Below are 26,601 nucleotides of genomic sequence, written 5' to 3' on the forward strand. Positions count from 1 at the left end.
CTGGGCGCCGCACTTCAGGAGGGATGTGGACAACATGGAGAGGGTCCAGAGGAGTGCCACCTGCGTGATCAGGGGTCAGCAGGGCAGGCCCTATGAGGAGAGGCTAAGGGACCTGAACCTGTTCAGCCTCCACAAAAGAAGGCTGAGGGGGGATCTAGTGGCCATTTACAAACTAGTCAGGGGGGACCAGCAGGCATTGGGGGAGTCCCTATTCCCCCGAGCACTACCAGGAGTGACAAGAAATAACAGATACAAGCTTGCAGAGGGTAGATTTAGACTAGATATCAGGAGACGCTACTCCACTGTCAGGGCAGCTAGGATCTGGAACCAACTTCCGAGAGAAGTGGTGCTGACTCCTACCCTGGAGGTCTTTAAGAGGAGGCTGGATGAACACCTTGCCAAGGTCATTTGACTTCAGTACTCTTTCCTCCCATGGCAGGGGGTCGGACTTGATGATCTGCTCAGGTCCCTTCCAACTCTACCAACTATGAAACTATGACATATCACCCCACCCTCGAATCTATACGGAAAATCCTCAAACAATTGCAACCCATACTAGAAAGAGACTCTATTCTTAAAGAGATCTTCCCAGAGCCACCCATCCTAGCTTTCAAACAAGCACCGAACCCCGCTAACCTCATTACCAGAAGTAAACTTCCTCAGACACAGAACACACCAAATGGATCCAGACCACGCCATGACAAGAAATGCAAAACCTGCCAACACATCACCACCCCCACAATTACTACACCCCACAACAGAGCCATCAGCATTCCCGGATCTTATAGCTGCACCTCCAGAAATGTAGTATACCTCATCCAATGCACCAAATGCCCTGATGGAAAATATATAGGTGAGACCAAACAACAACTGCGCACCAGAATGAATGCACACTGGAAATCTATCAAAGACAAGAATACCCAATTACCTGTGGGGGCACATTTCTCACAAAAAAAAACACTCTCTCTCTCCAATCTCTCAGTCCTGATCCTCAAAGGAAATTTACAAAACACTTCCCAGAGACGAGCCTATGAACTCCACTTCATCAACCCCATAGTGGAAGCTAGGGACAGTCCTCAAAGAGGACTAAGTTAGCCAAGGGAGTTTATGTTAGTCAAGGGCAACAAGAAGTCCTTCTTTAGATATGTAGGGAGCAGCAGGAAAACAAATGCAAGTGTGGGGTCCCTGCTTAACACCTTGGGACCGCTGGTAATGGACACTTACAGAAAAAATGAACTCCTGAATGCCCACGTTGCTTCAGTATTTCACTGGACAAAGGGGAAAGACAATCAAGATAAGGATCACAGGGGGCATGGTTGGAATGATACGAACAGGTCTCTCTCCACCTGGACACAGGAGAGAAGGTTGACAGTATATATCTAGACTTCCAAAAGGCTTTTGATCTAGTATCCCATGATGTCTTTGCAGAAAAATTGGAAGATTGTGGGCTTAACTGCTCAACAGTTCAGTGGGTGGAAAACTGGCTGCAGGGTAGGATCCAGAGAGTTCTCATGAACAGATCTGTCGTCCTGGTGAGAAGTGTCCAGTGGTGTCCCTCAGGGGTCCATGCTTGGACAGGTGCTTTTCAACATCATCAATGATTTGGATTTGGGGGTGAAAAGCTCACTGGCTGAGTTTGCGGACAACACTATGAGGGAGCGTGGTCATGCCAGAAGATAGGTTGCAGATACAGGCAGACCTGGACAGGCTGGAGAGTTGGGCGAACTGGAACCAGATAAAGTTCAACACTCAGAAGTATAAAGTGCTCCATCTCGGGTCAAGCAATCCCCAACATACCCACAGGCTCGGTGGCAACAATTTAACTTGCACCACAGCCGAAAGGGACCTAGGGGTAGTGATCAACCATTGCATTGATGTGAGTTGGCAGTGCGATGCTGTGGCCAGCAGGGCAAACAACACGCTGGCATGCATTAACCTTTGCATCTCATCCAAACCTAAGGATGTGATACTCCCATTATACTCTGCACTGGTGAGACTGCAGCTGGAGTAGTGTGTCTAGTTCTGGGCACCACACTTCAACAAGAATGTGGAAAAACTTGAGAAGGTCCAGAGAAGAGCCCCCCATATGATCAGGGACTTGCAAGACAAGCCATATGAGGAAAGGATGAGGGACTTGGGCCTCTTCAGCCTTCAGAAGAGAAGGCTGAAAGGGGACTTGGTAGCGGCTTACTGCTACATCAGGGGAGTACATCAAGAACTCAGTGAAGACCAAGAGCAATGGATACTACAAAATCCTGGAAGGCCGCTTCAGGCTTAATTCCAGGAAAAAACTCCTTCACAGTCAGGGTGTCCAGATGGTAGAATAAACTCCCTCCAGTGGTGGTACAGTCATCTACCTCGCAAATCTTCAAAGGAGACTGGACAGTCACCTCACTAGGGTCACTTGATCTACAACGTCCCTTTCAGCCCCTAACAATCTATGAATCTATGTGCTGGAGAAGGTGGAAACAAGATGGACCAGGAAGGAGGAAGGATTAGTGGAACTGTGGGAAAGAATATGGGACTGAAGATTTTTTTGGTGGGAGAAGAGTATAGAATTGTTATAATTTCTTTTATTTGTATTAAGTAACACTTAGAAGCTCTTATCATGAACCAGGTTCTCCAGCACCCCATGTGTGAAGTGCTGTATAAACACAGAACAAAATGACAGTTCTTTCTTCAAAGAGTATACAGTATAAGAAAAGACATTGTATGGTACAAGCAGACAGGGGAGTATGAGTATAAGGAGACAGTACTGGTTGGCATTCTAGGCAACAATGTTGGCCAAAATAGTTACCTTCAACAAGTGACTGAATGGAATTATTTTGGTAATTACTAAATGATTCAATTTACCTTTCTAAAAATATTCTATAGTAATGGATCTATGTCTCATTCATAATATGCATCTCAAATGAGAATATTTTTGTATAGGCCAAAGTCCATATCTTACCTATGGCTACAGTATGCCACTTTTAAATTGCCATGCTTCATTGCTGACTCAAGTTCCAAACTGTTTTGCATAATCAGAGATTTCCAGAGATTGATGTTATAAAACTATCAATATTTGATTGCAAAGCATACCTCATGTCCTGTTAAAACTGTACAAAAGAACAAAATGAACTATCAAACATCCACAAAAAGGGCCAAGCTTCTTTATGTGAAATCAAACAACACTCCTGACTAACATTCAATAAAAAGCAGGCTTTCCTATATGCACATTCAGATTTGACTTGGCAGCAAATGCATACCACTGTGCTGATGAGAGACTAATGGATGATAATGCCACAAGACAAGAAAACAAAGCCAGGAACAGAGTAGCCCTGGAACATTTACACTATTATTTTTCAGCATATATGCCTTTGAATACATCATCACTGGGGAATCTCAGTTTAGCATTAACCCCATTAGGTACTGATATTATTTTTTCTTTTCTCTATAAGAAGATACTGTTCACCTTCTCCACTATGTACTGACATTTGATTACAAGTAGCTGTATGAATGCTAAGAATGGTACTCACATTAAGGGATCATGTTACTTTGATTCAGAGATTTAAAGACTGTTGTTTCTATGATTTTTTAGCACTGATATTAAGTTTTTATTCCTAAAAAATCTCTCCTTGCAACTGATTGGCAGTATTTTTTCCTTCTCAATGTACTTACAAGTGGTATTTCTCTCCTGTAGAAATTCACTTTCTAGATAAATAGTTTGTTGCTTATAATATACTTAAAAGAACACATGGACACAATGAAAGTGTAGAGCATTTAAATGCTAGTAAATGTTGAGTTCCTGTTAGTCTTCATAGCCCCAAATACTAAATATCAGGTTTACAATAAACGTATATACTTTCACACTGAGAAGTAAAAGACACCTGATTATGATGAAAAAGTTTCAAGAAAGGAGTCTCATTCAAGTTTAAATGATAAAACTTTTTCCCTATAAAATGTATGCTATACATAACTGATATGATTCTCAAAACTATAATTGTCCCACTGGTAGCATAATCAACTTAGCATGGGACTCTGTCCCCCTCTAGCAGTGGCTGAGTCCATAAGTATTCGTCTTGTGCCTTGAGTTCCATTTCTTAAAGCATGTGCTCTCCTAACCTAGCTCTAACAGGGTCCTGACCATAGATTCCTGTAATAAGGGACAATCATCTGAGCCTGTAAACATTACCGAATTCAGACTTTGAAATAGGCTCAATAGTGATTCCAAGATACGGTGAGATTACTTCTCTTCCTCACCAGCTACACACAACTTTTGTTTCTTGGATCAGAGACAGAGCTGCAGATTTGACTTTTTGATCGGCTTAAATGTATTTATTTTCAATTGTTTCAAGTAAGGCTGGTGAGATTATGAAAGGGAAACTGACCTGAGGCTTGCTGAGAGTAGGAAAGCTTCAGTCTTAAAGTCTGGATCCAGTTATAATTGCTATGCAAAGAAAATGGGGCAAAGACCATAAAAGCTCAAACTCTACAAGCCAGGTAGTTAAGCATCTTCTTCCTTCTTGCCCCTCTATATTTCTCTTAAACACAAACAATAAACTAAAGCTAAATGCATGTAACATGCTGACGTAACACAAAGTTAAACATTACAAAAAGACATAACCCTTTAGATCAAAAGTTCTTCACAGACAGAAAATTATAGCCTGTAATTAGTAAGAGAGATGAACAGTTAAACAATTAATCATTTAACCCATAAACCCAGTGATAACTAATTATAGTTTACCAGTTTAATGTTTAGCAAGGGGCGGGGCACAATCCAGCAGGGAGAAGGAAGGGAAGCTGCTTGGTGGCCCAGTAGGATCTGGAAGGGGACAGAACAGACGGGGGGGAAGCGAGGGGTGTGGAACGGGGGACTAGTACCTATAGCTAGGCTCCACAGATCCCAGTGCAGTCTCTTGCAGCTTCCCTGCCACCTGCCATGAACAGCCTGGGCTCAGGCCTCCTAACTGGACACACAATAGCTGCAGAGCCAGGCAGAGGTAAGTGGGTACAGCTCAGCCTCACAGTGCCCCATTCACCCTCCTGGTCTGTGTCCAGAACTAGAGAGAACACATCTGCCTACCCAGCTCATCATGACACGTAGCCATAGGGAGCCAGGGCACCAGAAAGCTGCTGAGTCCCAGCTGTACTTCAGGAGGGTGGAAGCACCCTGCTGGTGCTGGTTTGAGCAGAGGCGCCCCAGGGGGTGAGCCGGAACAGCCATACCAACTAATCATTTATCTGTTGTAATTACTGCAGGCTAAACAGAATTTTTAAAAATTGGTATTTATATCCCTACAAGCTAGGGAGGGGCTTAATGAGAGCCTAAAAAAAAAAAAATCATTTGCTGAGGGTGCTCACCCTTTATCAAAACCTTGTTGAAAAACAGTTCAGGATTGTAATGAGGTTCTTTGATAAGACAAAATGGAAGATAAACTTCTGGAGTTTAAAGTCATGTCTAACACCTTTTACAAGCTAGATTAGGGCTGTTTAGCTTCCAAGCAGCCGGTGGACACTAGTGGGGTCCACACCAGAGTGAGCCACAGCCCCCCCAGATTTCACACACTGTGGATGCCCCCCCTCCACAGCTGTACTGAGCACTCATAACTTCCCCCCAACACAACCCCTCTGGTGCACCTTGCACCTCCACCACTACACTGTGTGCCTATGACCCTCCCTCCTGCTGCACGGTGTGCCTGCAACCCCCCTACACTGCCTGCCCACAAAGGCACCCCCTCCAAGGCAATGTGTACCTACAATCCCACCCTCTGCATTGCACACTGGTGCCCCACCACTGCATGGTGTGCTGCAAGCCCCCAGACCCTACATCCCAGGGCCACCCTCAGCTCCCTGTACTGTCACATAGCCCCACTGCCTAGGGCAGGGGCAGGAAGCAGCTCCAGAGGAGGAAGAAACAGCTCAGAGACTGAGCAGGCCTACACACGAGCGTGTTGGAACAGACTCAATTAATCAAGTCCACTGGAAAATGGCAATTGCTGTGCTCCAGCAGACTCCAGTGTCTCATATATCAGCATCCCCGTGCTTAAAAACAGCAGTGGGGGCACTTCAACTAAAGCGCCTCCACCATTTTTAAGCAAGGGCTCTTGGAGTAACTCTAATTAAGGCCCCCCACCCCACCCCACCCCCGCATGTGTATAAGTATCCTCAGGCTGCTATTGCAGCCACTCCCCACATCCTTGCAGCTGGACAGGAGCCTGGGGGCCACAATTTAACTCCTCACGAGCTGCATGTAGCCCACAAACTGCCAGCTGGACAGTTCTGAGCTAAGTTAAGAGAGCAAATGCTTTAAAAGAATGAAACACAAGGCAGAAGACAAAATAGGATTATTCACCTTACATAGTTTGACACATCTGAAAACCATGGTCTTCTCATGCATTTAATTGTTCTTAATAGGACAGAGGATTTTCAGAAGAAACCGGTTACAAGCAAATCATCTTTGGCAGCAATATCCCCATACTCCTGCATTCACAAATAATCACTTCTAAGTCTTACAGAAGGCACTATTTTGTTATTTTCTATCTTGAGTAGTGTGGTTGGGGAAATCACTGACAGACCTGTGTGTCATACAGTACTTTATATCACAGTAATTTCCTCTCTGTTTTAGATAGTCTCTATGTTTTTAATGAAAATCTCAACAGATGCCATTATGTATGCAATCTTAACTTGGTGGATAGGCCAAGTCTGGAAGGGGCCTTATTAATTCAAACTAATTTCTGCACTGCAGGAGAATTTCTGGGAGGCTTTCCCTTGAGGAAAAAAAGAAAAAGTTAAGAAAACTTATTTTCCTTACGTAGCCAAAACACAGATTTACCATTTCCTCCTGTTTATGCAGCTCATCCTAGGTATGTAGTAACTACTCTTAGGACTTCTGCTGAATTTGCTTTATTTTTACAGGCTTATGGTACTGGTCCATCATTTGCAGGCATATTTCTCTATAATTACTGTTACCCATATTCAGCTGAGTAACCCTTTACATCTAAATTGCAATCTGTGTAGTCTGTTTTTCATTTAAATGTTAAATATAAAAAAATACAGAACACAACAATAATTTATGTACTACATTAGAGAAAAGCTATGCTAGAAAATGATTGATAGGTACATAAATGAGCTTAAACAGGAGAAAAAATGTTTCATATTGTTATATAAAAACTTTTAAAGTAAGATCAAAGTATTTTATATTAACTTGCAAGGAATTTTTTTTTTATCAGTCACAGAATGTAACATTTTAATAAAGAAGCTTTAGTTAAAAATCTATTACTCTGTAATCTGCTCAACTCACTCCTGAGAGAAGATGAAGCCCACACAAAATTCTAAACACAACATGATAAATAAGAAACAGTACTTCTTTGTGTGTTTTGAAGTCAGATCATTTGAAAATAAAAAATGGAACTGGTTAAAGGAACATTAATATTTCTAAACCAGAAGGTAAGCATCAAAAATCATTTGGGCTAGCAAACTCTGAAAAGTATATTTTTATTCAAGAGCATATCTCAAAATGAGAAAAATCAAATTCAGTTTAAGAGTATTTAATAAGGAAAGTATCCATTTGAGTAACCACTTTTGTCTAGAACTTCCTCAGCCATGGACATTGAAGAATAATAGAATCAATTCCACATCTATTGCTTGTAATTTTGGAGTGGCAAATTCCAGCCTCACTTTCCTAGACTCTTACTTCTGTGTAATAGGAAAAGAGTTCTGGTCCATTAACTCGCCCACTCTCTCCTGGAGGAAATTAACCAGCTCGGCCAATACAAAAACATGAGTTTCATCCAGATCTTGTATGATGAACTTCTTTCCCAGGGCATTTGACTCATCTAAGTACAGCAGGAACTGCTTCATGGCTGGGTCACTGCAGAGACAAACATGCATTGAAATCCACCTCACTATCAAATGACACAGCAGAGTAACACATGAAGGTGAAAGCTTTACCATGCAAACAGATATTGCCTTTGTGCTGCCATAAAAATCCACCTCCACAGGGGGATTCCCAGAGGATGCAAGTGCAAGGGGGGTAAGGCGGGGAGGGGGCAGCATGGGGGTTCCCCGCTTTGCAGACAAATGCCCGAGATCAGGCCACAGCAACCAGAGCCATTGCCAGGTTCCGACAAGGTCTGTTTCTTCTGTTTGTAGCCTAAGAGTGCCAGAATTTTGATGCTGCTCAGAAAGCAAGGTCTGTTCTTAGAGCTGCTTGCTACCTCCACCCATCACTACCAAAGGCTTTTCTAAAGAGTTGTTCTGATGGAACAGTGCTGTGTTTGCAGCACTTTACAAAGGAAGCTAAGAATAACTTGAAAGACACAAGAGAAATAAAAGCTGGGTGACTGACCTGAAAACAACAAGCCACTACATTGCTGTTATAAAATGACAGTTTTATTAAAACACAAACAATGCAGTTTAAGCTTCAATTGTCTATTTTCAGGACTACCATGTATTAACAGGCTCAGTTTACATATTCCTTTTCTGGGCTACTCAAAACACATTTGGCTAAAATTAGTGCAGCATAGCAGAAAAGGATTACTGACTATGAAGCAAAAAATGGGGCTTAAAAGCTTTTCTGGAAGTATCCCTTTATTTAATAATTTGACTTTACTTTCCCAAGCTTCAATCCACATTTTTATTACAGTGTTTGGAAGCATAAATGTTCAACATGTTATTTGGAGACCCCATTTTCTTCTAAGGTGGCAGCCTGCAGGTTTTATTTAAAAGCTAGCAGTAAAATGTTGGGAGAAACAACCAACATTTAATGAGCTGATGCTGATATAACATATAATAAGAAAAGCCATACTTACAAGATTGTGTGATATAAAGTAACATAATGAAAAAAATTATAAGCAGTAAGCACTGTGTTCCACAAATATTTTTAGCAGTCTAGACTTCACACCATTCTAATGTTTTTACAAACACAGGAAAAGCACTGTTCAGTGACAGGCATTTTCAAGAGTCTCTCTCTCATTCTGGAAACTGGAACATCCTCAGGCCAGAGACATTGTTGGAAGTGTATGTATTAGAATGAAGTGGTTCAGAATCTTTTAACAGAAATATTTTCAATGTTAGTATTTGACTGAACAGGATATGTCATATTTATAGAGTTCCTTGAGATATTATTGTCATCTACATGGCCCACTACTAAAAAGCTTAAGAATAAAAACCCCACACATTTGGGTGAAACATGGACCACAGAATGGAGGTAATTCTTTTAGACAGTGTAGAAATCATTTTAGTTATTAGCCTCAAACATGTAGAAGCATGACCTGGGTGAGGAAATAAGCTTGCAGGGTACCGAGCGAAAAGTGAAAAAGCTTGTAAGCTAGAGCTTCTCTAAAGAGGTTACATATAATTTGCCTTGACACATCTGGAGAAAAAATTAAAAGATGACATAAAAAAGAGTGGAAAATTGAACACAATAAGCATGTGCATCTTAATTTACTATTCATCATTCTTCCACACCCAGCTGTCCTGCTTCTGAATCTTATCCAACTACAGGTTACTGACCCAAACTGATAGTGCCAGATGATGTTAGCATTTGCTTGCTGGTTAGTGGTTTGTGTGAAATTAATTAGCAAGTCTCAGGCCAGTTCCCATGACATAGATGTCAACACTACAAAAATCATCACAAGTGGCGTTAATTGGAGCATCATTTCACAGTCTCAGCAGAAAGGCTTTGTTCATCTAGTTGTTGAAGACTTCAGTATATTCCAGTACTCAGTGCAGTCCCACAAAATGGGGCTTAGCATATGCATTGGAAGGGTGGAGAATTTTTCATGGCAATGTTTTCTAATATATTTATTGCAGTGTTATACCATGCAAAATTCAAGCATGGTTGTTTATTTCAACTGACAACTTCAGTCTCCAACTGGCACCTTTTATCAACTCTAAAAAATAATGCGTATGTGTGGGGAGAGGTGTCTTTTCAACAGCACAGAATGCTAAGCATGCTCCCAAAAGTGCAAGTACTTCAAAGAGGGAATTAGTTTTAAAAAAATATTCAGGAGTAATACTCCCTACACTCATCCAAGGGATGTGTGAGGTACTGGGAGCCTGGAAATGAGCATGTCGTGGGGTGGAATACAGACAAATGTTACTCTCAACTGCAATGCTACTCTCAGTTCTAAGAGCACAGATGGAATCATACTAATATTAAGTTGACCCTGGAACAAAAGTGAGACTAAGGTAACTAGCAAATGTAAAGTGTGTCCCTTTTAACTGGGACTTTGAAAATTCTTGTCAAATGCTGTCAGTTGAGACTAAATCTTTTGGCATAAATTATCATAATAGATCGATATGACTTAATTATATATGTCGGAAACTTCCACTTTCTCCCTCTGACATTTGCCTTATTTTTCACAAAAACTAGAACAGACTCTGCTTGACTTGCTTGAAAGCAAAAATAACTATACTATAGGGAGCATCATTGTATGTACATTGAAAGATCCTCCTCTACTAGATCTTCCAAACACCCACCCACATTTCTTTCCTTTCATTTTGCTCCTCCTATTTGTTTCTACTGCTCAGGCTTTTTTTACTCCTGAGGAAAATGATCAGTGGAGAGAACTGAAGCAAAGCTAATGATTTTATGCAAAACAAAAAACAATGCTAAATGTCACCAAAAACTGTTAAAATAAGGGCACAGCAATGACTGGAATAATTACATGAACTGGCCTAAAGGTATTCATTAACACAGCATAGTAGGCGCGATGGTATTTAAAGTATAAGCAGAGATTCTTCACACACGGCTACCCCAATTCCTGATTACCATATTTAATTTAACAAAATATTACTATTTTTTCTCCCAAAGGCAGCATTTGGGCCAACTCTATACTTTTCTGGCTGATCTGCCAGAAAATTTTTGAGTGCACCAATACCAAAGCACCTCTGCAATAGTAAACCCCACCCAATTCCGCTGAGTGGATGAAGGACTTTGCCAGTGCCCAGCAGGAAATATATGTAGAATCTTCTGTGCCTTTTTCTAAGGTCCCTTCAGCAACTGGTGCCTTCCTAGAGTGCACCTTGCACTCTGTCAGCACAGGAGCTGAGTCAAGCCATGATGAGCCACCAAAAGTGCGTGGATGGGCGCGCACATACTGGTGGGTTGGGAGCGCAGGCAACTGTCTGATGATCAAGACCTGTAAAGAAGACAAGGCCTTCCATTGACTCAGAATCACAGCTAAATTGAGCAACCATCAAAGTGGTTGCTTATGGTTCCACTCAAGAGACTACAAATTCTGAAAGTCTAAATTCACAAGAAGACCATCTGTATCTTAAATGATCCCAAGACAAATGTTTAAATGTGCTGTGGCTACTTCACACCTCATCGCTGTGGACTTGAGTCACAAAACCCTAGGGGCTCAGAATGGACCACACTAGAACTCTTCTGATTCTTGTGGCTGTTTCAGGCCATTCTAGCAGAACACATGATAAAACATATGCCTGGCCACCACCGGGGTCATACAAGCGGATACCACAAAAATCTTGATTTGAGCTCAATGAATTTTAAGGACCTGAACCTTAATCAATAATTTAAGGGGAACTGTTTAGATTATGTGCAGCATACTGGCTGTTTACAAGCAATAATGTATTATTTGCATACTAATTAAACCCATTTTTCTAGATTACAAGCTACAGTGAAAATTGCATACCACTATGGCTCAAGCAAGATGTCCACTTGGGGAAAGGAGGAGGGGAAGACAAGAAGAAAGGGTAAATAAAGAGCAGAAATGACCCACAGACCCAGTGAACAGAATGTATCACCTAAATGCAATCAACAGGACAACTAATCACGTCCAGTCTGTATTGTTATTTGCAAAGGGTACTGAGAAGAAAAACAGAAAATAAGCAAGCGTAAAGAGAAGGCAAAGAGATGGAAAAGCAATGAAAACAATCTGTGTAACCCATGCTTTTCTTTCCCCTTCCCATGATTTTCTTGCATCTGCTTGTTATTCCACATCTTAATTATGATGGCATCCCTGGAGCAGGAACTGAAGTGTTCATGGGTTCTGAAATATTTTAAGCTTTAGTATTACTTCTACTACTAATAAAAGAAAAATAAGTACACCTGACAACTAACCATTCTATAAGAACGCCTTTCAGGACATTCACCATCTTCTCACCACTTTACAAAGGCCAGAAGGGGCAGTCGATGAAGGCAGGTCTGGCTCTGGAATCTGTGTGATTGGTGAAAACCTAAACAGACCAAACCAAAAAAGTCAGGCTATAACATTTTCCAAAGGCATATCATGGAAAAAATGCACCTTGGGCAGCTGCCTTTCACCCTCTCCCCACCTCCTCTGCTACCTTCTTAGTTGCAGATGGAAAACAGAACAGAGAGCCAGGCATTTAAAGGTTTGTTTTTTGGGAACTGGCTTACAGGTATGTATATATATCTATATATACATCTATATATAGATATATATATGCATTAGAAAGGTTCAAGATAGGCAGCAGGGGTTAACTGATTTCTAAGAGTCTGGGTCACACAATCACACAGCCTTGCAAGCAGACAGGTTGTCTAACACAACAAGGCCAACAAGAACCTATAGTCTGGAAAACAATCCGGGAATAGAGGGATTATGTATTACACTGCCCATAACACGAGTTAAAGAGGCACCAGCTAACAAGGCCCCAGAGCAGGGAAGCCTATGTCCCGGTTTTGGGGGAACAGATCAAATCAGGAGAAGGCCCGGAGAGCTACGTGGACATTTGACCACAGAGAGAGATCAGTCAGTGATAGCCATGGATGAAGAGTCATCAGGAGGGAAGGAGAATACAAAAGCAGAGACTTGAGAGTAACAAAGGGTTTCCTCCCCATCCTACCCCAGGTCCTTCCTCCCCGTCTCCCAGGAAGGGTCACCCAGGCCACCATGGACAGAGGGCACACCACTAGCCCGTCTCATCCACCCCACTAGAGATGGGGCATAGGCCTCAGCATCCCACCTCCAGACTGCTGACATAGGACACCTAAGAGAGAGCATCAGAGTGGAGACTGCATCCTGGCTAGATGTACTTTGATGACAGCACTAAGATAAGGCAGATGTATACAATTCCTTGAATGTTGCTCCTAACACTGTGTATCAATAAATTTGCTTGTTATCAAATGGAAAGGTTGTGGTCAGTCTTAGGGTGCTCACCCCCAGCCCCCAACCAAGGCCTCTGGGTCTTAAATCCAAAGCCAACAGTGTCATGGAGTGCATGGTGTTCTGGAAATAATAGTTCTTCAGACTGGCAGTGGAGTTTGCTACTCCCAGGAGAAACTTTCAGCCCATTTTTTTGCCTCCAAAGGCTATGTCCAGAGAGCAAGAAAGAAGGCTGAATTTGTCAGCAAAAAAATGGAGATCAGCTCTACAAAACTATAATTCCCATTTCCGGCACTGGCAATGTATGTCAGAGGCAGGAAATGAGGCTGGCAGCTGGCAGGCAGCAGAGACAGAGGCAAGCAGTCCTTGTGGGCACAAGTGCCCTGCTTGTCCACTCCATGTTACACTACCGACTTCTCTACTGACCAAAATGGGCATTCAGAGTTTGCACTGGCACATGCCCAGACCATCCTGAGGTAAACCATACACACAAAAAGCAAGCAAAGACCTAACTGAATTAAATCCAGCTCACGCTGTTGGCTGAGAACTGCCAGAATCAAAAAAGGGCTGGAGCCTCGCTGGAGCCATAATGATGCTCAGTAAAGATGGGAAAAGCTGGGGTGGTGGCAGTTTTTGGTGATCTCTTTTAGTACCCCAACAGGACAGGTAGGAGAGATGTGGCACAAGCTTTAGGGCACAAATGACACCCATCACTAGAAGCTAAATAAGTGTGTGCATGCATGTCTGTCTGCCTGTGAATAGATACATATGCGCGTGTGTGTATTTATCTGAGGATGTATACATACATTCATAGTTTCATAGTAGCTAGGGTCAGGAGGGACCTGAACAGATCATCTAGCCTGACCCCCTGCCACAGGCAGGAATGAATGCTGGGTTCACAAGACCCCAGACAGGTGATCGTCCAACCTCCTCTTGAATTTGCCCAAGGTAGGGGCGAGGACCACTTCCCTGGGAAGTTGGTTCCAGATTTTGGCCACCCTAACTGTAAAATATTGCCTTCTGATCTCTAACCTAAACCTATTCTCCATCAGCTTAATACCATTGTTCCTTGTCACCCCAGGTGGTGCTGGAGAGAAAAGTGGTCTGCCTATTTGCTGTTGATCTCCCCTGAGGAGCTTGTAGGCAGCCACTAGGTCTCCCCTCAGTCTCCTCTTGCTAAGGCTGAACAGGTTCAGGTCCCTCAGTCTCTCCTCATAGGGCCTGCCCTGCTGCTCTCTCACCAAGCGGGTGGCCCTCCTCTGAACCCTCTCCAGGCTGGCCACATCCCTTTTGAAGTGCGGCACCCAGTACTGGACGCAGTACTCCAACTGCAGCCTGACCAAAGTTGCATAGAGGGAGAGTATCACCTCTCTGGACTGGCTTGAGATGCACCTTTGGATGCATGACAAGGTATGGCTGGCCTTGCTGGCTGCGGTCTGGCATTGGCCCGTATGTATGCTGTGGATTCCTTCTCCCAAGGTGCAGCACCCTCCATTTGTCTACGTTGAACCCCACCCTATTCTCATCTTCACACTTTTGCAGTCTGTCTAAATCTAGTTGCAGCCTCTCTCTCCCTTCAAGTGTGTCCACCTCACCCCACATCTTAGTGTCATCAGCAAACTTGGACAGCGTGCTTTCCACCCCCTCGTCCAAGTTGCTGATGAAGATGTTAAACAGTGCCCGGCCCGAGGACCAACCCTGGGGTACCCCACTGCTCACATCTCGCCAGGTTGAGCACAACCCATCCACCACTACTCTCTAGCTCCACCCCATCAGCCAACTTTTTACCCATCCAACTGTGCAGGCATCAATGCCACAGTCGCTTAATTTATTGATGAGGATGGGGTGAGAGACAGTGTCAAGGGCCTTCTTAAAGTCTAGAAAGACTATGTCCACGGCGACACCATCATCCAAGGATTTAGTTACTTGGTCATAAAAGGCAATCGGGTTGGTCAGGCAGGACCTCCCTTTGATAAACCCATGACGATTGCCCCTGAGCATGATCTCCCCTGAAGGCCCCCCACAGATGTGCTCCTTGATGATTCTCTCCAAGATCTTCCCGAGCACCGAGGTGAGGCTTACAGGCCTATAGTTACTTGGGTCCTCCTTACTCCCTTTCTTGAAAATCGGGACCACATTAGCCAGTTTCCAATCCCCCAGCACCTGACCAGATGACCACGAATGCTCATACAGCCAGGCTAAGGGCTCCATGAGGACCCCTGCCAGCTCCCTCAACACCCTTGGGTGGAAGGCATCTGGACCTGCAGATTTTAAAATGTCTAGCCCTTCCAGAAGATCCCTAACTACCTCTGCACTGACTGAAGGCCTGACAGAGCTATCCCCAAGATTGTCCCTACCTCTGGTAGATGGGATGTTCTGGCCCCTGTTCAAGAAAATAGACGTTGTGCATCTGTGTTTGTGAATGTACACTTACGCATGTATATCTGTGCTTGTGGATATACACACGCACGCGTGCGCAGAAACGACTCAAGATAGGTGCGGGGCCCTGCCCCCAGATGTCAGGAAGCCGACAGCGGATTTGGCGGTGGAGGAGGGGGTGTGGTACCAAGCGGCCAGATGCTGATTCCACGCTGTCGCCGGGTTCACATGGCCACTCCGGCCGGCTCCGCGGGGTACCCCAAAGCACAGGGCTCGGGGCAGTTGCCCCGATTCGCTCCCCACTAGGGACAGCCCTGCATGTGCGTGTGCCTGTATATACACGAGGATGTACACCTGTATACGTGCACGTATCTGTCTATACACATGCAGGGCCGTCCCTAGTAGGGGACAAATTGGGGAAACCACCCTGGGCCCCGCAGAGCCAGGAGGAGTGGCCGCAGCAACTCCGCACTAATGCTGGCTTCATGTCCAGCCGCTTGGCACCCCCTCCCCCGGAATCTGCTGCCCGCTTTCTCGCGTCCGGGGGCAGAGCCCCACAAAGCCTAATTTGCCCTGGGCCCCGCACCCTGCTCAGATCGTCTCTGTACACATGCATATACAAATGCACGTGCGTGTCTAGACATGTGCTTTGACATGCATGTTCCAGCCTGTACATACAGCTATACTCATGCCTGTATGCACGCATGTATCTGTCTACACATATGGCTGCAGATATGCATGTGCAAGTGCATCTGTCTAGACATGAGGATACGCAGCAGTGTGCATGCGCGTGCCTGCATGTGGCTTGGACGTGTGTCTACTTATGGGGCTGTACACACGTGTGTACTTAAACCCCTGTGTCGCCAAGGGGACCAGGCCCCTCCGCGCCTGAGGAGAAGCAGGACCGGCGCCGCGCTCCCCTCCCCCCGCGCCCACCACGTGACGGGTGGCGGTTGGGGAGCCTCGCTCTGCCCCTCCCCCACCTACCGGCTGCTGGTTTCCCTGACGACAATAGAACACCGGCCGCCGCTCCGGCGCTCGATTCCTAAATAGAAAGCAAACTTCCCGTGCGACCCACGCGCATGCGCAACCTCAACTCCTTCCTTCTCCCCACCCACTTCCTCCGCGCTCAGCCCGGGTTGGATGAGACGCCCTGCGGACGTCATCGAACACGTCAACCTGCCGGAAGTAGGGCACGAAGGAAGGCAATGCTCAGGGATGCTGCTGCGGCTTGCGGGACAGGTAAGGCGCGGGCGCGGCCGGAGGGCGGAGCCTGAGGGGAGGGGGAGGAGTCTGGGCAGAGCCCAGGGTTTCCAAGTCCCCCTTTAGGGATGAAACCCGCCCCGCCCCACCCCACCCCACCCCATCCCCGAGAATGGACTCTTCCGTGAGTGACGTTTTTCTCTGCCTGCGCGAGGCCGAGGCCCCTCCCCCTCCCGGCGCGTAGCTTTGTGTCACGTGTCCCCAGCGTTCTGCGGCCGTTTGAGTTTGTAAACCGCTGCGTATACTCGCCCTGCTTCCTACCGTATTTCCTCATACTACATGCGCCCAGTATATAAGAAGCCCTTTGCTTTGGGAAGGCATCTTGAACGGGAACAAAATATATAGTTTGCAGTCTTGGGCTTACTGGGCGCCCCCCTTGCTTTCCTGCTCGACTCCAAGCTGAAATAGGAGGCGAGCCCAGGAGCGGGCAGAAACCTTGCCCTGGATTAGCGGAGTGCCAAACAGCTGGTAATCCCCGCGGAGTGAAAAGCAATGAGCCATTGGAGCCAATGTCCCTCAGCTGTTGGAAAAGGAGGATTACTGGCATGGTGGTGGAGCTGCAGGCGAAGCGGGGTGCTTTTACACCAAACAGAAAAGTCACTTTACCCGCTAAATACATGCTCCCCAATTTTGAGGGGCTGATTTTTGCGGGAGAAGAGATGCGTTGTAGGGGAGAAAACATGTTAGCTTTCAACATGTTATGCATTTCTTGTAAAAGTATGAAGAGGCCTGGCTTGGGCTTTTTAAATCCCCTTAGACTCTTCAGAAGTCAGAGCGGACAGGGCTCTCCTTTTTTGGGCTGCTGCCTTGTGAGCAAGTTCAGCCTGAGATGAATGTAGCCCTGTGCAGCTTGTGTGGTGCTGTCATTTCCAGGTCCCCAATGTCAGTGGAAGGCTGGCGTGGTCCTCGACTGCTCTGGAGAGTACGAGGTCAGGGATAACGACACCAGACACCCTAAATTTAACCGCTCTCTGAATCCACTGGTGGAAAAAATGCAGTATGTTAACAAGGCAAGATTCTTTTGAGTAGATGTGTGTTATCTTTTATTAGACCAACTGAGTAGTTCGAAAAAAGTTTTTAGCAAGCTTTCAGACTAGCTAAGAACTAGAAAATCATATGCCTTAAGAAGGGTGATTGCCCCCAAATGCTTTCTAAGAACTTTTTTTCCAACTACTCAGTTGGTCTAATAAAAGATATCACATCTACTCAAAAAACCTTACGTGCCTATGTCCTTAGACCTACACAACTACAACCAAAAATTCAGCATGCTAACAATGCTTCTTGCAGGTGGAGGCAGACCTGGTCTCCTGTCCAGATTAACCAACCCATTCCCGTCCTCCTGGATTTCCATGCAGTGTTGCTCCTCAGGGGCCCAATCCAAAGACCATTAATTGCAGAGAAACACTAGTTGCTTTGTCTTTGTGTTTCCAAATGGACCATGTGAGCAGTATAGGGAATTGCAGTGGCTTCTGTCACACAGTCACAGATCTACTGTGCTTGCTGCAATTACACTCTGTGATTAAGTGATATAAAAAAAAAAACTTTCTGAAGTTAGGATTGGACCATTAACTGGAACGGTTCTCTAGAGATGAAAGGAAAGGCAACTGCTTTCATGCTGCAGTGCATATTTTTTCTTAACTGCTCAAGTAGTGTGTTTTAAGCCTTTGGTTATTATGTGTATGAAGGAAGGTGAAGAAACTGTCTTTGGTTTGGGTGCTGCTTTTTCTTTATTTATTTTAAACAAAAGAAAATGGAAAGCAAAAGTCCCTCAAAGGGACCAGTTATTGACATGGTCAGCATTTTTCCTTGTGTTGTATCCCTTTGTGGAGGAGGATGGGTGGTAAGAAGTGCATCATGTTGCTGAAATAGTAACCATTGCTAGCAAGCTGTCTACAGTAGCACCAAATCTGTTTTAGTCTTCTTTGGAGGAAGTGATCCTGATACCATAGAATTATTTTAAAGAAAGGAAAGAAGGAGAGCAGCAAAATAAGGATGCTGGACTTCCAAAAGGTTCATTTGAACCATGTTTTATAAATAGTAGGTAAGCTACAATGAATAGGCAAATTAAAAGAAAAAGGACATAATTTTGGAGGCTCAGCATCAGACTATTCCCATGAAAAAAGAAGATAACAAGCACCATAAGAGACCAATGTTGCTGCATTGGCTGCCATGGTAGATCTAAACTGATGCATACCAGCAATGGGAAGAAAAGCATGCATCTGTAGAGGTGGACAGATAATGACAAACATGGGAAAAGTGAAGGCAAAAAATGGCCAAAGGTTTCTAACAACTGGCGAGAAATGTTAAAGACAACAAGAGAGATTTCTACACATACATCAGACAAGGAAAAACTGAAAAAGAGAGACCGAGAAGCCTGTGGGTCTATTACTCAAAGAATGTAAACTATTAATGGAAATTTCAAAGAAGGTGGAACTGTCCAATGCCTTCACAAGAGAAAAAACAAACAAAACCCCCCCACTCCAAAAACAACCAACCCAAAGAAAAAATAGCAGAATTAATATAATAAATGAACAGGAAGGATGCAGGTCATGTTAAGCAAATAATATAGTAGAGAATTTTTGACTAATTTGAATTTAAGTCAGGAGGCTGTGCAGTATTCAACCAAGGGTACTGAAGGATCTCACTGAAAAAAATCTCAGAGCTACAGGCAATAATAGATGAAGATCATGGATGGCAGGCAAGGTCCCAGACAACTGGTAAGGCTTACATACTGTACTACCCATTTTTAAAAGGGGAAAGAGAAGGACCCAGCAAGGTATAAGATCAGTCAGCCTGACATCAGTGCCAAGGAAGTTACTAACAGGTTGACTGTTTTATGCACATATTGATCACTGACAGATGACATGGATTTGTTAAGAGCAAATCATGCCAAATCTTTGCTCCTTTTACAGGATAACTTGATTTGGATCATAAGGTAAAAATGGTGAATGTAAATATTTGGACTTCAGTCCTACATGCCAATCTTGTAAGTAACCTGGAAAAGTATGTCCTAGATCAGAGGTTCCCAACCACTGGACTGTGGCCCGGTACTGGGCTGTGAAGGATTGGCTGCCGAGTCGTGACTCCCATTTGTCTACCCAGGTGAGTGGCTTCTGCTGGCAGTCACGTGCAGGGATAAAGCTCGGCAACGGGGAAGCCTGGGAGGGAGGCAGCCAGCTCCATGCGTCCCATCCCACCCCCACTGGTCCACTGTATAGAAAAGGTTGGGAACCACTGTCCTAGAAATAATTACCATGCTAGTATTCATAGTATCATAAAAAGTTAGAGTTGGAAGGGATCTCAGAAGGTCATCTGCTTCAATTCCCTGCTCAAAGCAGGACCATCCTCACTTATATCATCCTAGCCAAGGCTTTGTCTAGCCAAGTCTTCAAAACCTTCAAGGATGGAGACTCCACCATGTCTCTGGATAATCTGTTCCAGTGCTTTGCTACCCTCCTTGTGAGAGAGTTTTTCCTAACATCTCACCTAAACTTTCCTTGCTGAAACTTGAGACCATTGCTGCTTGTTCTGTCATCTGCCACTACTGAGAATAATCTAGCTCTATCCTCTTTGGAGCTACCCTTTAGGTAGTTGAAGGCTGCTATTAAATCCCCTATCGGTCTTTTCCAGACTAAATAAGCCCAGTTCCCTCAGCCTCTCCTTATAAGTCATGTGCCCCAGCCTCCTCACTATTTTTTATTTTTTGCCCTCCACTGGGCTCTCCAATTTGTCCACATCCTTTCTGTAGTGGGGGGCCCAAAACTGGACACAGTACTCCAGATGTGGTCTCACCAGTGCCCAATAGAACGGACTACTCACTTTCCTCAATCTACTGACAACACTCCTACCAATGCAGCCCATTATGCTGTTAGCTTTTTTTGTAACAAGGGCACACTGTTGGCTCATATTCAGCTTATTGTCTGCTATAGCCCTCAAGTCCTTTTCTGCAGAGCTGCTGCTTAGCCAGTCAGTCCCCAGCCTGTACCAGTGCGTAGGATTATTCTAAGTGCAGAACTTTGTACTTGCCCTTACTGAACCTCATGAGTTTTCTTTTGGCTTAGTCCTCCAATTTCTCAAGGTCTCTCTAAATCCTAGCCCTACCCTCCAATGCATCTTCCACTCCCCTGTTTGGTGTCATCTGTAAGATTGCTGAAGTCGCCCTTGATCCCATCATCCAGGTCACTGATGAAGATACTGAACAAAACCGGCCCCAGGACCAACCCCTGGGGCACTCCACATGATACCGGCTGCCAACTAGACATAGAGCTGTTGATTACTACTCCCTGAGTCCAATGATCCAGCCAGTTTTTTATCCATCTTACAGTCTATTCATCCAGCCTATACTTCCTTAGCTTGCCTGCGAGAATGTTGTGGGAAAACATATCAAAAGCCTTGCTGAAGTCAAGGATATCACATTCACTGCTCTTCCCGCCTCCATAGAGCCAGTCACCTCATCATAGGAGGCAATCAGGTTGGTCAGGCATGATTTGCTCTTGGTGAACCTATGCCGACTGTCCCTAATCGCCATCGTCTCCTTCAGATTGTCATTTTGAGTTGTAGTTTTTGTAATATGGTGTCTTAATTTTACTTAAAGTATACTTGTATCTTCCCACCATATTTATATATTTGTTAAATATATGACATGGCTGAAGTGACTTGAGTTTTATAACTAATCTAATATCTTAAATGAATTGATAATGAAGCCTACGTAACTTATTCAGTGCAAGTATCTGATGATATTGTTGCATCAGAAAAATAATACTTCCATATTATTACTGCAGCACACACAGGGGCATATTTATACTTTTTTGTCTTTGTTTCTATTCTAAGGTTATCATCAACATGTATTATCAATGTATCAATAGTTAAAGCCTACCTAAAATATTCTCCTACAGTCCATCCTTCTACCAGAAAAAATGTATTCAAAATATGCTGGAAACACTTTAAGCATGTTTTAAGATTTGCCATAAAGCACTCAGTGTAATATATAAAATGTGATTACTGTTACAGTAAAAAAAAATAAAAAAATAGGGGTGTGTTTCCATTACTTGATGATGGCATCTTTTCATATGTTGTTCATGCAGGAGTTCATGCCTGGTTATAATTCAAATTGTACATGTTATGTTAAGGCATGCAATGAGTGATGGTCACTTATCCTACAAGCATTCCTACCCTTCTGAGCAGCTCAGAAGACAAGTTGTGTGATGCAGTCATAGATCCTTCTTTGGTTTCCCCTTTCTTCAAGCGAAAAAGTAATCTGCATTAGCCCTGTCCCATGTGTGGAATAAGTCTCCCTATGTGTCAGAGCAGTCAAGGTGCGCTCTCCTTTCCTCTTCACTGTGACCTGCCTTCTTGCTAACGCAGAGCACGTCTACACATGCACTTTAATACACAGTAGACTATTTTACTGCGCATTAAGGCATCGTGTAAAAAACCATGACATTATGCTAATGAGTATTAAAATAGTCTACTGCGCACTATAGTGTCACTAAAAAGGTGTGCAAATGCGCTACTGCACCTAATGTACATTAATTTAGAACCTCACATTGGAGGTACTACATTTAATGCACATTAGAAAAGATGCATTAATGCATGTGTGGACATGCCCATAGTCGAGCAATGGTTCTGCATACATGAGAAGAGAGATTCAGTTAGACTCTTGATTTCCAAAATTCAGGCTTTCAGAAATAAACATTCATGCTACCAGACAGTGCTGTATAATATACAAACATGGCAATGCATTTTCTGTCCTATACTTTAATCAATTTCTTCTAATCCTGGTTAAGAATATATGTCTTGTAGGAGTTTACCTATAGTTTTTGCCTTTTAAGATTCATTCCAGGTGTTTTCCCCCAAATAAGAATTTCTTAAGTCTTGTCAATGGTTCTTGAAACAAGATGTGCCATATCTTCATTTACATTTATGCCTCTCATGTGTGTATATAGAGTTCTCCCACAACAATTTCTGACTTTTGGTTAGAATTTTTAGATTGCATATCATAACAAGGTAAACCATAAAACCCCACAAACCCTCATTTAACCTTCCACTTACCAGTAACAGTGTCTCAACCTCAACCACTTCTATTGCTTGAACTGTCTTCTTTAAAAACTCTAACCTTAAGTCAGTTTTCTGATATTGTGAATATGTATTTGTTTAACTTTAATATTCCTGTTACATATTGGATAAGTATGATCTTAACTTCAGCTTTAAATAATTTTTTTGACTACTACATTTATTTGTTCAGCCTCACTCAAAGCATTGTCTCCTTGAATCTGTGTTTGAATATGACTAAGAACCAGATTCTATAAAGGTCTTAAGTGCCTCAAGCAGGTCTTAGGTCAGGTATGGGCAATATTTTAGCTGGAGGGCAATTTTAATGAGTTTTGGTGACTTGTCAAGGGCCACAAGGGTAGCTATGCCCCTTGACAGGTGACCTGCCCCCTGGTCACCATCTTGGGACCAGAAGTCCTGCCCCCCGACCTCCATGATTTTTGCTTCCTGAAGTCCCTCTGCTTGCCCCTGTTAGTACTCCTTTTGGGAGGGGAGCAGGGGGTTGGGGGGCAGGGTAGGGGGAGTTACCATCTTGGAACTAGAAGAAAACCTAATCATATATTAAGAACCAAAAAATATTTTAATTTTATTTCAAAAAGTAGTTTTGTCTGGTTTAATGTGTGTTTGAATAGTGTATGTAGAGGTGACTGCACAATAGCCCAAAATAAATTCTTACTCTTGTATATTTTTGGGGAGAGTGTGTGGGGTGTATGTGCGTGTGTTTGTAGGGTGTGGGATGTGTGGAGCCAATGGCCTGGCTCCATTCCCTGCTACCGCATGCAGGTCCCTGGCTCACTGGCAGAGCCCTGGGAGTGGGGCTGAGCTGGCATGGCTCCATCACTCGGGACTCTCTTCCTGGGAGCTCCCCACAGTGGCGTGTGGATCCAGCTGAGTCCTGGGAGCTGCATGTGAGCCACAGGAAGCCCTGCACAATGAAACATGGCTGGCCCTGCACTTCCGCCAGCCCAGACTCCACACTGGTCTCTGCACTCCCACCAGCCCTGGCCCCGCACTCCAGGCTCCCACTCAACTGCACCTTCCCCCTGCCTGCCACCATTTCCCTACCTGCTGTCCAGAGTTCTGCAGCAGTGACAGGAGGCCAGGGGAGCTGAGCAGTTCCCTAAGTGGCTGCAGTGGTAGCAGCAGCAGCCCTGTTTAGAAGCTACATGCACTGGCAGGGGCCTTCTGTGGGCATGGGTGAAAGTGCAGCACGCTGTCCGGGTGGGAGTGGGCAGAGCTCAGCCCTATGTCAAGTACAGCAGGGGCAGCTGTGGGCCAGGCCAGATGCAGTTAATTGGTGGGTGTCCACCTGACAGGCTGGATCTGGCCCACGAGTCATATTTTGCCCACCTGTCTTAAGTGGTTTTGAGGTGCCTTAAGCTCTTACCTAAAAAGGCCTTGCTTAAGTGCCACCTAACCTTCCTGGTGCTTCAAATCATTAGGAGCTTCCCTGCTTGATTACAAAATTTCCAAGCTGCCTGGAATTGTTCTAGTCTGAGCAGGCCCAAGTCTGCTCAAGATCCAAGATTTAGGCATTCCTCCACCTAAGTTCCTAATGGGTCCTATAAAGTATGTGTTCTCAGAACACAACACACCCTGACTTTCCACTCCTGAATAAGGGCGGTACCCCACTGATTAGAGTCAAGTTCCTTCTTGCTTGTGCATGTGCACTCTTGCTTTCTGTCTTTCACTCTCTCTTGCTCTGGCCTCATAAATCCTCATGTTATTTGTTTCACAGTGGCACAGCTTCAGCAGGCGAACTGGAGAGTGTTTACACCTTGCCGAGCCTGGCTGTCAAATGAAAGGTGAATATCACTATGAAAGGGAGAAGGAAGAGGAGGAGGGGGCTATCTATCTGCATTTTAAGAGATAACAGTGAACCTCATTCAGTTATTGGAAAGAGGTTGTGGGTGCTTGCCCTCCTGGGAAGTATTCCAGGCTCTCAATCCCATGTCGGCAGAGATGACACTGCAGCCCTCTGCCAGGCACTTAAGCTCTGGAGAGGGAAGAGAGTTTAGATGTACCTTGCTCTTTGCATTTTTTGTTGGCAAGCTCCAGGTGGCTTTCCACTCAGTGTGGGGTTTTTTTTCAGTTGCTCTTCTGAAATGCTTAACTCTATACAGTGCATAGGGAGAAAGCATAGGGACCTGATGCAGAGCTCTGATACCTCTCTGTAGACCAGACATCTAAAAGTTAAATGTGATTCTTAATTGATATATGGAAGTACTTTATTGGACATAGTCCTAAATCAGACTGTCTAGGACCCTAGTGTGACTCCACACTTACTCAAATGGTATAATCTATTTTTTTCTGGGGTATTGCCATTTTGCAACTGTTGATGAACGTCTTAGAGTTGTTTTCATTAGGGAGGTTAATTTTATCCTTCAAGTAGATGTCTGCTGAGACTGTGAAATCAAATTTTGATCTCTCTCCTGACTTCAGGGCAATTTTTCTTACATAAATTATGTGTAAAGGGAGTAGCATTTCTTAGAAAATAATATATGTAAGCCCTTTGTGACTTTCAAAGGGAAGAAAACTGACTTCCTCCAGTATGTAGTATTTCTGGCATATCTTGCTTCATGCTTTATCCTCATAAGCTTTAAGGTATTTCCTCATAAGCTTTAAGGTATGAAAGAGAATGTGAATATTTTTTCTCATTCCATCAAATAAAGCCAGTTCTCTTGCATTGAAAGTACTCAGCCTAATTTGAGATGCTTCCCAGGATTGTTCTAAGAACAAAAAAACCCAAAGAGCAAACACCTGTGGATTTAATGGATATTTAGTGTAGGTGTTAATCTTGCTAGCAGCGGCATCATGTCTCTTCTAACTCCTACATATAAAAGAAGAAAAGAAGCAAACAGCTACATGGAACCACTGAGGTGCTCTACTGTTTGGTGCAGCTTTCAAGGGGCGCCACTTCTCTGATCAACTGTGTGGGACCGCTGATGAGCTCCAGCTGAGTGGAGAAGCAGTGCCCTTTAAAATAAAAGCTGCAGCAAATATCAGTGGCACATCTTTAATACTGCTAACTAAGTGGGTTGTGAACCAACCAGGTACAAATGATCTATGTTTTACTGTATTTCTGTCAGATAGATTTTAGCATTCTTGGATTATAACTCTTTTAAACAGCAAGAGAATAACTCTTAACAGTTTTTTCCCCCTAAATTTGTATGACAAAACTTTCAAAGATACCTATTTGCTGTTAAAACCAAATCAATTAACCATTTTTAAAAACAAAATCAATCATGAATGTTATGAAAAAGCAGTCGGTTTATTGTGTACTTGTACAAATGCATGTATAATAGAGGGTAACAAATTGATATAAATGTCTGTAGAAATGTCTGTTGTTTAATGAAGAGCTACCAACATTTCAGGGATGGAGATTTACTAGATGAGATTCTAAAAGTAATGGCTTAAAAATACAGTTTTATAAAATGCTACTTGAAACTTTTATCATCATTGAAACATAAATTACTAAATGCAGTTGCATAGATTTGGCAAATTTAGTGTTCCATCCAGGGGCGGGTAATTATTATTTTGGGCGGAGGGCCACTTATCCAGTTTTGGCAAGCTGTTGAGGGCTGCATGGGTAGCCCTGCCCCTTGACAGGTGCCCCACCCCCTGGTCACCAGTCCCAATGTCTTTGGGATCAATGTCCCAGGGCCAGCACCACTGCTGCAGGTACTCGCAGCCCACGTCGAGCTGTCTGGAGCAGGCACAGGCAGTCCCAGGTGATCTGCGAGTGGCTGCAGCATGGGGCACCGGCCACACGGCGAGCAAGGGGCCACTCTTCCCCACACCTGGTAGTGGGGCTGGGTTACAAGGTGGTGCTGAG

The 26,601-nt window shown here is 44.1% G+C and overlaps 2 protein-coding genes across 4 annotated transcripts in view; one reads left to right on the plus strand and one right to left on the minus strand.

Annotated features, from left to right (window-relative positions):
• Nucleotides 1-6,365: 6,365 nt before the first annotated feature.
• GTF2H5 (general transcription factor IIH subunit 5) lies at nt 6,366-16,566 on the minus strand. Its single transcript, XM_006022375.3, has 3 exons — nt 16,440-16,566; nt 12,068-12,183; nt 6,366-7,852 (listed from the first exon to the last, which is right to left on the minus strand). Exons 2-3 carry the CDS (start codon nt 12,100-12,102, stop codon nt 7,672-7,674), a joined length of 216 nt encoding a protein of 71 aa, XP_006022437.1. The 5' UTR covers nt 12,103-12,183; nt 16,440-16,566; the 3' UTR covers nt 6,366-7,671.
• Nucleotides 16,523-26,601, plus strand: part of SERAC1 (serine active site containing 1) — a 52,778-nt gene continuing 42,699 nt past the window's right edge. For 2 of the 3 annotated variants that reach the window (XM_025202645.1, XM_006022371.3), the window contains exons 1-2: nt 16,523-16,694; nt 24,505-24,571. In XM_025202645.1, coding sequence (XP_025058430.1) covers nt 16,535-16,694; nt 24,505-24,571 — 227 coding nt within the window. In that variant the 5' untranslated portion in view covers nt 16,523-16,534. Of the gene's footprint in view, nt 16,695-19,729; nt 19,818-24,504; nt 24,572-26,601 lie in introns of all 3 variants that reach the window. The other variant, XM_025202646.1, reaches the window with a different exon arrangement.

The sequence above is a fragment of the Alligator sinensis genome, unplaced genomic scaffold, assembly GCF_000455745.1.
Source record: "Alligator sinensis unplaced genomic scaffold, ASM45574v1 scaffold331_1, whole genome shotgun sequence".
Classification (NCBI taxonomy): domain Eukaryota; kingdom Metazoa; phylum Chordata; order Crocodylia; family Alligatoridae; genus Alligator; species Alligator sinensis.

Bases quoted from the DNA above. Each gene is read 5' to 3' on its own strand.
- GTF2H5 (XM_006022375.3), bottom strand. From the start codon at position 12,102: ATGGTGAATGTCCTGAAAGGCGTTCTTATAGAATG. The intron at 7,853-12,067 runs GTTAGTTGTCAG...TTGTCTCTGCAG, and splicing joins AAAGGCGTTCTTATAGAATG to TGACCCAGCCATGAAGCAGT.